This window comes from Populus nigra, chromosome 1 (assembly GCF_951802175.1).
Source record: "Populus nigra chromosome 1, ddPopNigr1.1, whole genome shotgun sequence".
NCBI classification, from domain to species: domain Eukaryota; kingdom Viridiplantae; phylum Streptophyta; class Magnoliopsida; order Malpighiales; family Salicaceae; genus Populus; species Populus nigra.
In genome coordinates, this window is record NC_084852.1 from 45,246,711 (window position 1) to 45,260,935 (window position 14,225).

The 14,225-nt window shown below is 33.7% G+C and overlaps 1 protein-coding gene across 3 annotated transcripts; it reads left to right on the forward strand.

Annotated features, from left to right (window-relative positions):
* The first annotated feature begins 4,134 nt into the window (after window positions 1-4,134).
* On the forward strand, window positions 4,135-8,065 carry LOC133692687 (squamosa promoter-binding-like protein 16). Of its 3 annotated transcripts, none has more exons than XM_062113805.1 (4): window positions 4,135-4,644; window positions 5,492-5,944; window positions 6,847-6,980; window positions 7,129-8,065. In XM_062113805.1, exons 2-4 carry the CDS (start codon window positions 5,547-5,549, stop codon window positions 7,725-7,727), a joined length of 1,131 nt encoding a protein of 376 aa, XP_061969789.1. In that variant the 5' UTR covers window positions 4,135-4,644; window positions 5,492-5,546; the 3' UTR covers window positions 7,728-8,065. The 3 variants fall into 3 exon arrangements, with proteins under 3 accessions (XP_061969789.1, XP_061969796.1, XP_061969780.1); XM_062113812.1 differs by having other exon boundaries at window positions 5,505-5,944; XM_062113796.1 differs by having other exon boundaries at window positions 4,136-4,644; window positions 5,454-5,944.
* The last annotated feature ends 6,160 nt before the right edge of the window (window positions 8,066-14,225 follow it).

Here is a 14,225-nt window from a genome sequence, read left to right on the forward strand (position 1 = left end):
ATTAAAAAAAAAACTAAGAGGATAAAAGAAGAAGACATACCCGAGCATGGAGAAAAAGAGAAGGAGATGAGGAGAGAAAAGAAGAGAAAAAAAATAGATATTGATGTTTTTTACATATAGTGAAGAAGAAGAAGTAGAAGTAGAAGTAGAAGTAGAAGTAGAAGAATAAGAAGAAGAAGTAGTAGAAGAAGAAGAAATAAGTCTGTCTCTTGTGAAATAAGGGATTCGGGCTTTTTATTGGGGCACGTTAGCGATGGATTTACCGACGGATAATTGAATATTAATATTTTTTAATTATTCCGTCGGTAATTCCATCAGTAATATTTAATTTAAATTTTTAATTTCGTAAAAAGTTTTCAGAAACCGCCAACAATTACCGATGATTTTTTAGTCCGTCGGTGATTCTGTCTGTAATATTTAAATGAAAATTTTAAATCAATTGAATTTTTTCAGAAAACCGCCAAAAAACGCCGACGACTTTTCAATCCGTCGGTGATTTTGTCCGTAAAGAACAACAATTAACAGTGCAATTGGAAAGTGAACAGTTCTGGAGCTCTCTGGAAAATACCGACGGATTTTGTCCGTCGGTGATTCCCTTTGTAATTGACAAGATGAACAGTGTAAACAAGTTTACCAACGGCTTTACTGACGGATTTTACTGACGGAATAAATCCGTCGGTAATTTCGTTGGTAAATCCTGACACGTCATCATTTTTTTTTGCTTTGTTTTAATTTTTTTGTCCCTCCGTAATTTCCTCGGTATATACCGAGAGAATATGTCCGTCGGTAAAATCCCTTGGAAATTTACCGACGGAAATATTCCCCTGATATTTCCGTTTGTATTTATCGGTTTTCTGGTAGTAGTGAAAGTACCATTTTCAATGGAAATAAATCTATGTGAGGATGAATTAGAAACAAGCACAAAAGTATTTGAGACCTTAATTACCACCACTACATGCAATTACTAACAATGTTAGAGGTTTTTCAGCAACATCATCTTCCTTTTCAAACTTGTATGACGCACTGCCTCTCATCGAACAAAAAAATGAAGCATCCTTGCAAGTCTAGAACTTGCTCTTCACCTAAAATCTCTTCATGAACTTCTCAAAGTCCCAATCTAATCCAATAAGAAATGTGTACCCTAAGACGTCTGGTGGAATTTTGATATGCTACATTGTCATTATGATCTTTCATGACCGCTTTGTCACAATGATCAAACTTTCAAAAAAACCTCGGTTGGCTCTCCATAACACTTAGAGAGGGACTTTCCATGTTGTGTGGTAACGAAAGCCTCTTGGTTTAGGACAAAAACTTGCAACTCATCATCATTTCCATCATAGAATGTTGCTGATAAAGCATTTCAGATTTTACGGGCAATTGGTAAGAATATACAACGGTTCATAATTTTTGGGGTCATAGATATCAATAGCCACCTCTTTACTTTTGGATTCTTGCATACTACTTTTGATACTCATCATATGATTACGCAAGTGATTTGATTTTTTGCCTCAAATATAGAAGAATTTTCTCTTTTTGGCAATATGCATTTCCATCAATTAGGACCAAACATCATAATTTGATTTATTAAGAATGATTCTGGCACTAAAAACACCGTTAGTTTAAATAATAATAGGAACCAAGATTTTTTAAATCAATTTAACATCCTTTTCACTCTCTTTTATTTCCTGCCAATTTTGTTCAATTCAACTCTACTGGTTTGATTCTTCTTTTTCTCCCTTTCTTTTTACAGTACTGTTTCTCCCGCTACTGCACAACCGCTACTCCTTCTGAATTTATCAAGGGATCCATTCAATTCAATTTCTTATTTGCACAAGAGTGCTTGGAAGTCTGATTTGGGAAGGCAAACAAGAAGTCAATTTGTTATCAATTATTTTTTTGATACCGCTTGTCACTTGCTTCTGAGCGTGGAAGATCTTGTTACTGCTACATTACTGCCTTGTCAAAAAGGCTTGAGGAGATGCAAATTGTTGCTGCTACGTTACATCAATAAGGATTAAAAAAGAAAGAAAAAACTTGAGGGTTCAAAGATTTCAGAAATCAATGTCCATGCTTTGAATAAAAACAAAATAATCTTCTGATTTTATTTTTGAGAAATAAAAAAAATTCAAGTCTAAGAGATTCACTTGGGTTAGCATGTTTTTTTTTAAAAAAATATATATAAAAACTTATTTTTTTTCAATTTTAGCATTTAGAATTTATTTAATTAGATATTGAGCGCTGTTATTTTTTTATATACTTTCTGTAGAATTTTTCATTGATTTTGAATGGTCATGATTATCTCACCCATTAATATTGAGCTGTTTAATATTTGTATTTCATAATTTTATTCATTTTACTTTCAATCGGAGTAACCAAGTTGGGTTCAGGTCAGGTTTTTTCAACCTTTTTTGAATTATATTTTTTTTTAATGTCATCTTTTAATATTTTATTTATTAAAAATTAAGCTTCTATATTTTTTAATTTTTTATAAGGTTTTTACATTTTCTTTTGATTTTTGTTTTGTTATCATATAAGATTCTTCTATATTTATTTTTTCTTAATTAATTTTTTATTTTAATTTCATTGATTAATTTTTATATTTTTTTATTCATGTTATTAAATTACCTAAATTTATTAAACTTATTCAAATCCAATTATCCGAGTTTTAATTTCTTAAAACTATTTTAAAAACACTTGGATCTAGCCACCTATCCATCCAGTTAACACTAAATCAAATCAGAAATTCTCCAGAACACGACTTCCCTTCTCTCTGGTTTCCCCCCCCCCCCCCCCCCTGTCTGTGGGCTGATAGGCCCCGAGTTGAGAAAGGTAAGCATAGTGGAAAAGGACCTCATGTTCTTGCTATGGTATCTTGTGGTAATTTTCAATATTCCCATCGACTAGTCTGTCCAACACTTACCCGCTTAGTCTTAAGCAGACAGAACGACTCTCCAAACGGACAAGTCTCTAACAACGATTTGGCAGGGAAGAAGGTCACACCAAACTGGCTATCAAAAAATTAAGACCAGAAAATAGAAAATTGCAAAGTCTTGCATCTTCTCCACGGGAGGGACAACACTTGTGTCCAGATTTGGGTTGACTTCCAAACTTGTACAGCTACTGAATCGAAATCCAACGGATGAGAAATGACTGCAACAAACAATAACATATTCAAAAAAATATTTAGAAAATTAGTATACTTAGAGAGAGACTTTTTCTAAATTATAAAATGATTTGCAAAATAAATTAAATTAAAAAGAGGAGGAAAAAAAATCTTAGAAATACTCCAAAAAATCTGATGACAATACCACTAATATAGTTAAGAATATCTAATTTTTTAATTATTTAGGTGGTGATCTAGTAGTAAGAGCTTGGGACTAAGAGGTTTGCTCTCTCTATGGTCTCAGGTTCGAGCCATGTGGTTGCTTATATGATGGCCACTAGAGACCTACATGGTTGTTAACTTTAGGGCCTCGTGGGATTAGTCGAGGTGCGCGAAAGCAGACCTGGACACTCGCGTTAAACTAAAAAAAAAAATATCTAATTTTTTTTTAAAAAAAATATTTAATTTTTAGAGGGGTAGTTCAATTGGTCAAGTTCTAAGTTTACTATCTAAAGATCACCAGTTCCAGCCCCACAAATCTCAAGGTCATTGAAGGTTTATATGATGATTAATTTTATAACCCGTTAAATTAGTTAATCAAGATGTATGGAAACTAATTCAAACACCTACTTTAATTAAAAAAAATCTTTTCTAGATAAATTTAAAGACATTAAAAAATATCATAAATTACTCAGCTCTTCGTTAAAGTGGTGTTATTGTCATCAAGTCAAGCTTCGTTGTGTCCTCAAAATTTTTTTTCTCTGAATTTAATTTTGTAAACAGTATTTTATAATTTAAATGGAGTTGCACGTCATATATACGACTTGTTTCATCATGGAATGTGAAACACAAGAAACGACTCCCACCTTTCCTTCCCACTGCCTTGCACTTTTTCTCTCTCAAAATTGAAAGCAACAACACCCTGTCCCTTTCCTTACCTCTCTTTTTTTTTTTTTTTTGGATTTTGTTTTTTTCTAAAATCTCTTTTACAGTATTTTATTTATCTTTCTTTACTCTTATCACAAAGCCACAAGCCTGAAAAGGAAGGGAGAGAGACTTGGAAAAAAGCAAGTCTTTACCCTTCATACGCAGTCTGCTTTCCAGTTCTTGGCCTCTCCTTTTCTTTAAACATAACCCTTCCAAAAGTTGAATACATTATCCGCTTTCCATGTTACTTTCAATTATTCTTACAATAACACCCCTCTCCCCCCACGTCTCTCTCTCTCTTTCTCGCTCCTGTCTTTCTTCTGTGCATTAGCAGATAGCAAAAGCTAAGCTCTTTAATTTTTCCTCTTTCAACACTATTTGATGCTACTGTTGCCAGAGATTTATTGGCTGTGAAGTCAACAGGAATCGTTTATCTTCTCCTTCTTAACCCTTTGCCAATTTCTTCATTTCACTTCTTCCACACTGCTTTAGATTCTGAATTCTGGCTTCTTTACACTTCAACCAGCAGTTTCTTTCCTTTGCGGCCTCATTTTAAGGATTTCTAATAGCCTGGAGGTTACCGAGACTGGATTCTACCTCTTTGTTTGTTTCAGGTACCCATCTCTAAATTTGAACTCCTCCTTTAAGCCGGTCATTTTAGCTCTTTGTGATTTTATTTTAATTATATAATTCAGAATGGGTTTTTTTTGCTGGTTTGGTTTGGTCTCTCTCTGTTGCTTGCAAGGAAGAAGAAATTACTGATAGAAGACACACACGCTGCAATAGTAACTTCTGAACAGTAAAAGTCTTAGGGACACATGTGGAATAAAGTGGTTTTGACAGCTTTTGCCTAGAAAAAAAAAAAAAAAAAAACTTGTGAGAAAGTCTTAGGCATGCCCTTCTCCTACAATAATTGTCGCAATTAGATGCAGTCATACTGGCCTGTAACCAGCTTGTTTAAATTTATGTTCATTAATGAGCTTGAAGTTTACTTTTTCGTTGTTTAAAATAAAGAAAATAATATGCGAAATTTTTTTTCAATGAAAAGAAATTTCTTCAATGCTTTCTGTGGCTGGGATGAGAGTGCTGACTCCCATGATGTGACAGGCATCCAGTCTTTTAATAGCATTGAAGGGTGCTCTTTATTATTAAAGTGCAATGACCATCGTGGCCCTTTTTCCTTTCCTGCAAATTCCAAATTTTGAACTACAACTACTATTGCTTTACCAGTTAACTGCATTTGGTCCATTTAGATGTGCATACTAAATGTCTTGTAACTTTGATAAACAGATGCAAGCTATTGCTTTATCTACAAGTAAACCACCAACTAATTCTTTGTCCGGGAATGTAATGTTCAAACACAACATGTTTGACAGTCCCTGTTTTCTATAATCTTTATTCTTGTTATCTGTTAATATTACAGACCGTGTAATGATTGGCTTGGTGGATCACTTGGAGAAGAATTTGATTGTAGGGTGGGAAAGAGTGAAATACGTTTGCAAAGCAAGGATGCTCTATGGGCTATAATTTTAAGACTCCTTGGGAATTAGCTGAATCGGAAAAACAAAGCAGTCCGTACTTTACTCAAATCACTGTGTCTAGCAGCTTAAGGGTACCTCAGGCTACCGGGTATTGTTCAGTAGACTTGAAGCTCGGCAATTCTGGTAATTTCAAGGACAAGTATAAGGATCCCGGGGGCTCTTTAATGGAATCATCTTCGTCTGGATCATCAAAGAGAGCTAGGACACCTAACAATGCAACCCTAGTCCCCTCATGCTTGGTTGATGGATGCACTTCGGACCTTAGCAAATGCAGGGATTACCATCGGCGACATAAAGTATGTGAGTTCCACTCCAAGTCGTCTCAGGTTTTTATTAAAGGTCAGGAACAACGGTTTTGCCAGCAGTGCAGCAGGTAAGAACTAGCATTCTTGTGAATGTAGAGAGCTCTTTGAATTCTAGCAATTCCAACTTTTAACTTTTCGTTAATTAGAATTGATTTTAATAGAACGAAATCAGAAGTGCAGCATCCTTTTTTTTTAAGTTGCCGTATGCTGCGATTGTTGAGATTCTGTCTGCATGTTCTCCTGACACCATGTTTTTGGTTTGTTTCGAGATGTTTGCTGTCGAGTCTGAATCTCTTTTGTTAGATTCATAAATTTGCATGAATACATTTTAGCTTTGGAATAACACTATTATCGAGGTTTAACTCTCATCCTTTGCTTCAACAAGTGAGACTCTATTGGTTGACCATCATTCTTTGCATTGCACAAGATTCATTCACAATTAATTCAGAGGATATGTTTCCTATTTGCCATCCAATAAATACAATAAGATCAAACAACTAATTAGCTTTGGTATGATTGCCTAAAGCAATCCTACTAATGCCGCTCTGCTGTTAGGAAGAGGTTTAAAAGGAACAAAAGTAGCGGAAGAAAACTGATTGGTCTATAAAAGCGTAGTTTATGCAAGCTAATTGACTATGAAAATATTTTGCGCTACCATAGAGTAAAAGTAGGTGAGGGGGAGGATCTTTTTTTTCTCTACAAGTAGGTGAGGGGGAGGATCTTTATTTTCTCTATGTGGGTTGACTTTGCCAGATGCTGCCGATAGTGTTTGGCAGCTTAATAACCTATGTAGTTCTAGGCTTCTAGCTGTATCTTTCTTATCAACTTCCATACCCTCGAGGTTGGGGATGGTGTCTATGGTCTTTTAGGCATGATAGATCGGTCACCCATTCTAGAAAGAAATTGTTTTGGTCACAATTTTCTTTTGTTGGTGCGAAATTTTAATGCTATTGAATGCTCCTTTTAACAGGTTCCATTCGTTGGGGGAGTTTGATGAGGGGAAGCGAAGCTGCAGAAAGCGTCTTGATGGACATAATCGGCGTCGAAGGAAGCCCCAGCCAGATTCACTTTCAGTAAATTCTGCAAGGATATTTTCCAACCAAGGTTTGAATTTTGACTTTGAGAAATTGTGTTTGTGTTCGGAGAGTTGTCTCTTTCCCCACCATTCAGTTTGTCTTCCAGTATAAAAAAATTCATAAGCACTCCAAAACTGTTGAACATTGTTGAAACATACTAATTTATTATACTGCAGGTACTAGATATCTACAATTCGGTAGCTCTCAAATATTTTCAACCAGTGCTATGAGCTCTGCTTGGACTGGAGCTGCAAAAGCCGAGAGGGATCCAATGCTTTATACTAGTCAATCCTCAATGAACTTCGATGGCAGAAAAAATCTTTTTCCTGGTTCCTTGTCTCCCAACTATAAAGGAGGAAAGCAGTTCCCCTTTTTACAAGGCACTAGTTCCACACTTCCTGGAGATTCTATCCGTCTCAATGCCAATTCCACATTAGGAAATATTGGCAACAGCCAGAAAATGTTCTCTGATGGGTTAAACCGAGTCATAGACTCCAACCGTGCTCTCTCTCTTCTGTCATCTCCACCATCTGAGACTCGGGATATTGGTTTGAGCCACGTAGTGCAGCCTGACCTGAACCCTCCTGCTCAGTCCTTGATCCCAAGCTTGAACTATAATGATGCTCTTGGAATGGAAAGTGAGCCAGTAGGACCTGTCTTAGCATCTGATGGCAGCAGCAATTCCAACCCCCATGGTCAGCATATGTTTCAGATCGGACCTGATTGGTTATCTGCAAATGGATCTCATCAGACACTTTCCTTCTCGTGGGAGTAGTACATGCCATTTCTGGTTCTAATCTCCCCTACGGCTCTAAATCTGACCGATAAAAGAATTTATTGCTCTAAGTTCTGAGATTATTAAGATGTTCCATTTTGTTTGTATCACCACTCCACAACTGTGGTAATTTGTAAGACGCGACAATGTTATAATGTGTACGCATGTATTGTTTTGTTCTTGGACTTTTAAATGTATGTACCTACGTAAAAGGAGAGGAGAAAAAAAAAGGCCACACCAATGGTGCTATCCTTGTCTCATTCTTGCAGAAGTCAACGCAGGATGCATTTCTGTAAGATGTTTCCTGATGTTATTGGATTTGAGGTTTTGCTTTTTAACAGGTACTAGCTGTGTATCACATATTAACTATCTGATACCCAAGGAAAGATTTCTAACGAATATGGATCTCAACATGGTTAAAAAAAAGAAAGATGAAAAGGTTTGAGAAAGAGATGCTGTGATTCTTTATTTTGAACAAAAGCATGCTGTGTGATTCAACTTTGCCTCAAGTAACATGAATCCTTCCAATTTCATGTAGCTGCCCATGGAAACTTTCATTCACGTCAACAGTTCCACTTTCATTCACGTCAATAGTTACGAGTGCCGGGACAAAAGAGGGCTACCACCATTGTTGCCTGTTACCCCACCAGTACTTCAAGCGCTGCATGCTTTTACTCTCTAATTACTAGCATTAATGCAATAATTAATTGTAACTCTGTTTCTGACCTCCTGGTGGGGTTGCATCCTCCTCTCCCAGTAATTTCTCAAAATCTTTTTTGATTTACTTTGGAAACAAGCAAAAGAAAGACGGTGACACTTTTTTTTAACACAGATCAGGATGTGACATTTGTTTATATTGCCAATTTATAGATAAAGAATTTATAATCCAAGCTTACCAGGGAAAAAGAATGGAGGGAATTTGATAAAAAGGCAGCTAACTTCGTGTTTTTGCATCGTAAGAAAATTTTCCTGCATTCTCTTCCATAGGTAATGCCTGCACTGACATTGTCATTAAACAGAACTTGTTCTTGGGCCCCGAGGCCCCAGCCATGTGTGTCCTCAGTTTCGGCCAAACAGGTCACCCCATGTTAAAACTCTAGTGCAATTTTGACTCCAGAGGTCATAAAATCTCTCCCAGATCTACCTCCACCCCGTGAGAGCCAGAGTCTTGTCACTTTTCAAGAACTTCCAAATCTCTCCCAAATATACAGGTTGTGTTGTTCAGCACAGAGTAAGAGCATTTTTTGCCATTTGATGTAGCTTCCCCGTTGGAGCGAGTAAAACAGAGATAAAAAGCCAAGAAGTAGCATTTTTTCAGTTCGGCTTCTCATTTAGCATTAGCGTTGGAGATCGTGTTATCTAATAATGATATGTATAAAATGTATTATTTCACTAATTTTTGTTCAACTATACTATTCGACAAAGAAATTTTAAGCAATAAGAAAGACATTAACCACCCCTGGGTACAGCATTGCTCTCTCTCTCTCTCTCTCTCTCTGAAGAAAAGTAAGAATGTGTTACTCCCGGCCCGATGACTGTTGTATTTCTAAATTCTACTCCCTTTCCTTTAACCATCTAATCTGTTCCCAGAATCAAGGACAATTCTGACAACTTCTACAAATGTATTAATGTATTCAAGATCAGCCAGCCTGGACTGTGCAATGCATTGATGCATGATCTCCCACGTTGCAGCGCAGTTTTTCTTCTCTGTTTTTTTTTTTTTTTGAGGTTGGCACTGTATATGGGGCCTGGGTTATATTATTAGTCCATTAATTCCTCACAAGACTACTAATATTGTTTTAAGACTCGATTACTAAGAAACTTAGTCTCAACTGGATTTTCAGCCGTGCTACTGAGTTGGATTAAATTTTTTTAAAATATAAAAAAATATTCAGATGTTACTAATATTTTTTTATAATAAAATAAAATTTTAAATTATATAGAAGTTAGTTTGATATTATCTACTTCACTTTAAGGGTCTAAAAACAACTTGAACAAACAGTTAACATGTTAAATCCATAATCTAGGTTATAAGATCATGAAAATTATTCTTTAATCATGATACCGAGATAAACTAAAAAAGACAAACTAAAAAAATTATAAAGTCTAATTTCCAATCAAACACAATATTTAATGATGAAATTAGAAAAAAAAATCAATTAAAAAAATTGAGTCATTATGTTAACTCGTTGAACTCGCGACTTAGGTCATGAGATGAGGATGTACCAATAAAAAGCAAATCTAATTTTGTATGACTCTTGACCTGGATCATGAGACCGAGATAACTTTTTAAAGAGAAAATAAAAAAATAACATAATTTAATTGGGATTAAAATGCCAAAACTCGAGATTATGATCATGAGACTAAAATATCATTATAGAAAGCAAATCAAAATATATTATAAAAGGTCAATTCTCATTCATTTTAATGTTGAATGATAATTTTTTTAAAAAAATTCAATTAAAAAAAAACACGAAAAATAATCCGGGTCACCTCAGGTTAATCTATTAAGAACTATTATCAGGTTATGAGACTAAAACAACCTAATAAAAAATAAACAAATTATGAAGTCTAATTCTTAATCAACCCAATATTAAAAGATATAATTGGATAATAAAGTTAATTAAAAAAACCCAAGTCAACCCGTCAAATCTGCAATCCATGTCATGAGAGTAAAATAATACAATAAAAAATATTAAATAATAAAATTAAAAAAAACACTAATAATATTTTTTAAAAATAAAATATTATTTCAATGAATAGCCACAAGGGATATAATGAACCCCTATTCTTTTATTTATTTATTTATTTAATGTTAATCATTAATGTTAATATCTAGAAATTTGCATGAATTTTGTTTTTTCTTTCTTAAAAGAAGAAGAAGAGGAGAATATATACGCTTTTATTTTTGAAATTAAAAGAACAAAATAAATCCACGGGTTCTAGGCGTAATAAGTGATATTTGAGTCGACCACGCCTGACCCAACATTTTATAAGGGACAAGAGATTGAAACATAAATTCTCAAGTGGGTCGAGCTTTGATTAGGCCTATTGAAACACACCCACTCCATTTGCTTTTTAATTCCTTCAAAAAATAAAATAAAAATAAAAGGCCTTAAATTTCTTTCATGAAAGCTACACATGTCGCATGTGCTGACACTCATTTGTAGTGAAAACAACTAAACTTGTGTGTTGTTGTGATTGATTTGCTAAATTTGATTCATTAAATTTAATTAGAGTTTAATATATAATTTTGATCTATTTATAGAGTTAAACTACGTGCTAAACCCAAATAAAAATAGGTTTTACAACCTATCAAATTTATTGCCCGTGGACTTTGTATCATATCAAGTCCAAATAGATATGAATATGATGGTCATTTTAGGTTTCATGTTGGGTCATAAGGCTTCGCTTATTTATTCTTATGATTTTTAACATAAAATATTAATATTAGGAATACTTATCTTTCTACACCCCTAGTTGTCTAAAAGTTTTTAAAGGATCTATCATATTTTCATTGCCATTAATATTATGTAAGAGATATCTATCCATCTTTAATATGGTGTAAGAGATATTTGTTCCTCTTTTAATGTTGTGTAAGAAATATTTATCTCTTATTAATGCTAACAAGAGAAAATGACAATCTAAATCCTCCATTTTAGTAACATGACAAGGTTCAAAGGCTATAAATACTAATTGAACCACCCATGTAAATGGTTCATAATTTATCTCCTTTAAGCATAAATATTTTGATTCTCAATGTATTTATCATACAAAAACAAGAACAAACACTTTTTTTCTTAGAATTTAAAGCTCATTATCTTATTTATTGTAATTCTTTACTAAAAAATTATCTGAGGGTCACTAAACCCTACTAAAAAGGATTATTTTTCAGGTTTTGAGTTTTCTACCACCAATCATCTATTTCCCAAGCTTTAGAGAAGAGAATATTGATATGAACATGTAATTACCCCTTTTTCCAAACATTAAAAACCTCATTTCTAAATATATTGAACTTTAAAATTGTTAAATTTCTGAATATCATACACGCAGCAGAAATAATAAAACAAAATTATTCAGGAGTCTCTAAGATTCTATCAGACAGATCTAGAGTTGTTTAAGGATTTATTACATGAAGATCCGATTTTATTCAATTTTAAATAATTCTTTAAGGGCTGAGTTGTTGCAAACCACAAACTGTTTAATTGTCCAACCTCCAATGGTAATCCACATGAACTATCAGTGAGAAATATTTTAAATCTATATTTAAAAAAGAGAGATTGTTATGCCTAGAGTGATAGCTTTTGATTCTGTAATTTACGAAGTTTTTTTTTTGTCTAAATGACAATGATTAAAAAGATAAGATTCATAGCTTATAATTTATAGGGAAATATGAAAAATCTTATAAATTAACAAAATATCAATTTACCCCATGAATAATATCCATATATTAATTCAGTATAATTTTAGAAATGAACTTAATCAAGTCCTTACTTGATATTTCTAGGTTTAGAAATATCTATCTGTGTATTAATTATATTCTAGTTTTTAATTTCTAAAATATATTTTAATCAAGTCATAATTAAGTAAATCATCCCATTTTAATTTCTGACTAATGGTTTTTAATGTGTATGACCCATTAGGTTTCTAATATGATAGCCCAAAAATAAATTATAATTATAATTAAATAAAATTAAATAAATTAAATAGTTTAATTTATTATCAATTCAACAATTGATTAATTTATATTTGAAAATCAGGTGCATCGTCTAGCAACGCGTTATTATCCCTTAAATATTAAAAAAATCATTAGTGGTTTGACTTAACCTTTTAGTGACCAATTTCTCAGTGTAATTAATATTCTTTTATCAATAATATTCTGATTTAACATTAAAAAATATAGCATGTTTACCATGTTAAATCATGTTTGTTTTCCACATAATAGTCATTGATCATTTGAATAAGATTTGAAACTCTTTTCAAATCTCATTCCACCTTCGCCAAGGATTTCGAGAACAGATAAAATATTTTCGCTAATTCATCTAGGGTAATGAATCCTCTCTTGATCACTCAAGTACTTTCATATATTTATGTTATACCTAATGTTCGCCCCTTCGTTGCCTCGATTAAGATAACATGTAACAAGATTAAAGCATAACATTCTCTATATAAGATATGTAACAGCCCAACCCAACTTGCCATTTATTGTCTGTTTTGGGCCTTATTGCCCTCACGGTTTTGTTCCTGATGACACGAGCTCACTTTTGAACCTGACACCCCAAAACACATATGACAAGTCAGCAACCAGCACTCTTAATAAGGCCAGATAGCACTCCCTCACCCGCCGACGTGGGATATTACAATCCATCCCCCTTAAGGAGCCCGACGACCCCGTTAGCACAACCAGATAGCCAGTGAGGTCGGCTCTGATACCAAATGTAACAGCCCAACCCAACTTGCTATATATTGTTCGTTTTGGGCCTTACTACCCTCATGGTTTTGTTTTTGGTGACGCGAGACCACTTTTGAGCCTGACGCCCCAAAACGCGTATGACAAGTCAGCAACCATCACTTAATAAGGCCAGTTACCACTCCCTCACCTGCCGATGTGGGATATTACAAAATAATTTAGTGATCTCAAGTTTAAGGATCACTTACACAACCGTCACGTGAGTCTTTCTATAAATATTAGTTCTAGATATCATTTATATCTCAGCTTATGAGAACAACTGCTTCGTTTCATAAATGAAAGAATATAATATATATCAGTCTCTACGGCTCTAATAAATATCAGTATTTAAGAGAGCATCGACCAGGAACATTTTAGAAACAAAGTTTTGACGAATAAAAATCTCATAATTATAAAAGCTTTATAGTTTTTTTTCAAAGAATTTTTGTGTCATGCACTTTACCTTTACTCTAGATTTATAAATCAAATATTAGATTTATTAGTTTAATATTATATGAATGTTAAAAGTAAATTAATTTTTTATTAATAATAAATATATATTTACATGAATAAAATAATATTAAAGGTAAAGAATCGGTTAATTACCTAATATATTAAAATATCAAAAACATCATCGGTACACAGTATGCCAGGCCGCGGTGACTGTTTTTTTTTTTTCATGAACAAACAATGGCAATTACTTTCTTTGCTTGTGAAATCCCTTAAAGAAAAAACCTTAAAACAGAGCTTGAACACGTAAATATCATCACGTCATGATTCACGAGTCATCAAGAAGAAAAGACATGCAAGAGACAAGGGCGGTTTCCTTTCGGTTAAGCGAGTAACCGTGGATCCTCAGAAAGCTTACCATATATCTGAATCCTTGGGATGGCGCTCTGCAAGACAAAAGAGAAATTCGTTTTTCATGCTCCAACACGTCTGATCAATTTATCATTGGTCCACGTTCACATGCCTTTTGGACCGTCTCAAGATGGTTTATACTCCATCAAACCGTGTAATATACCATAAATCTTGAAGCTTTTTATTTG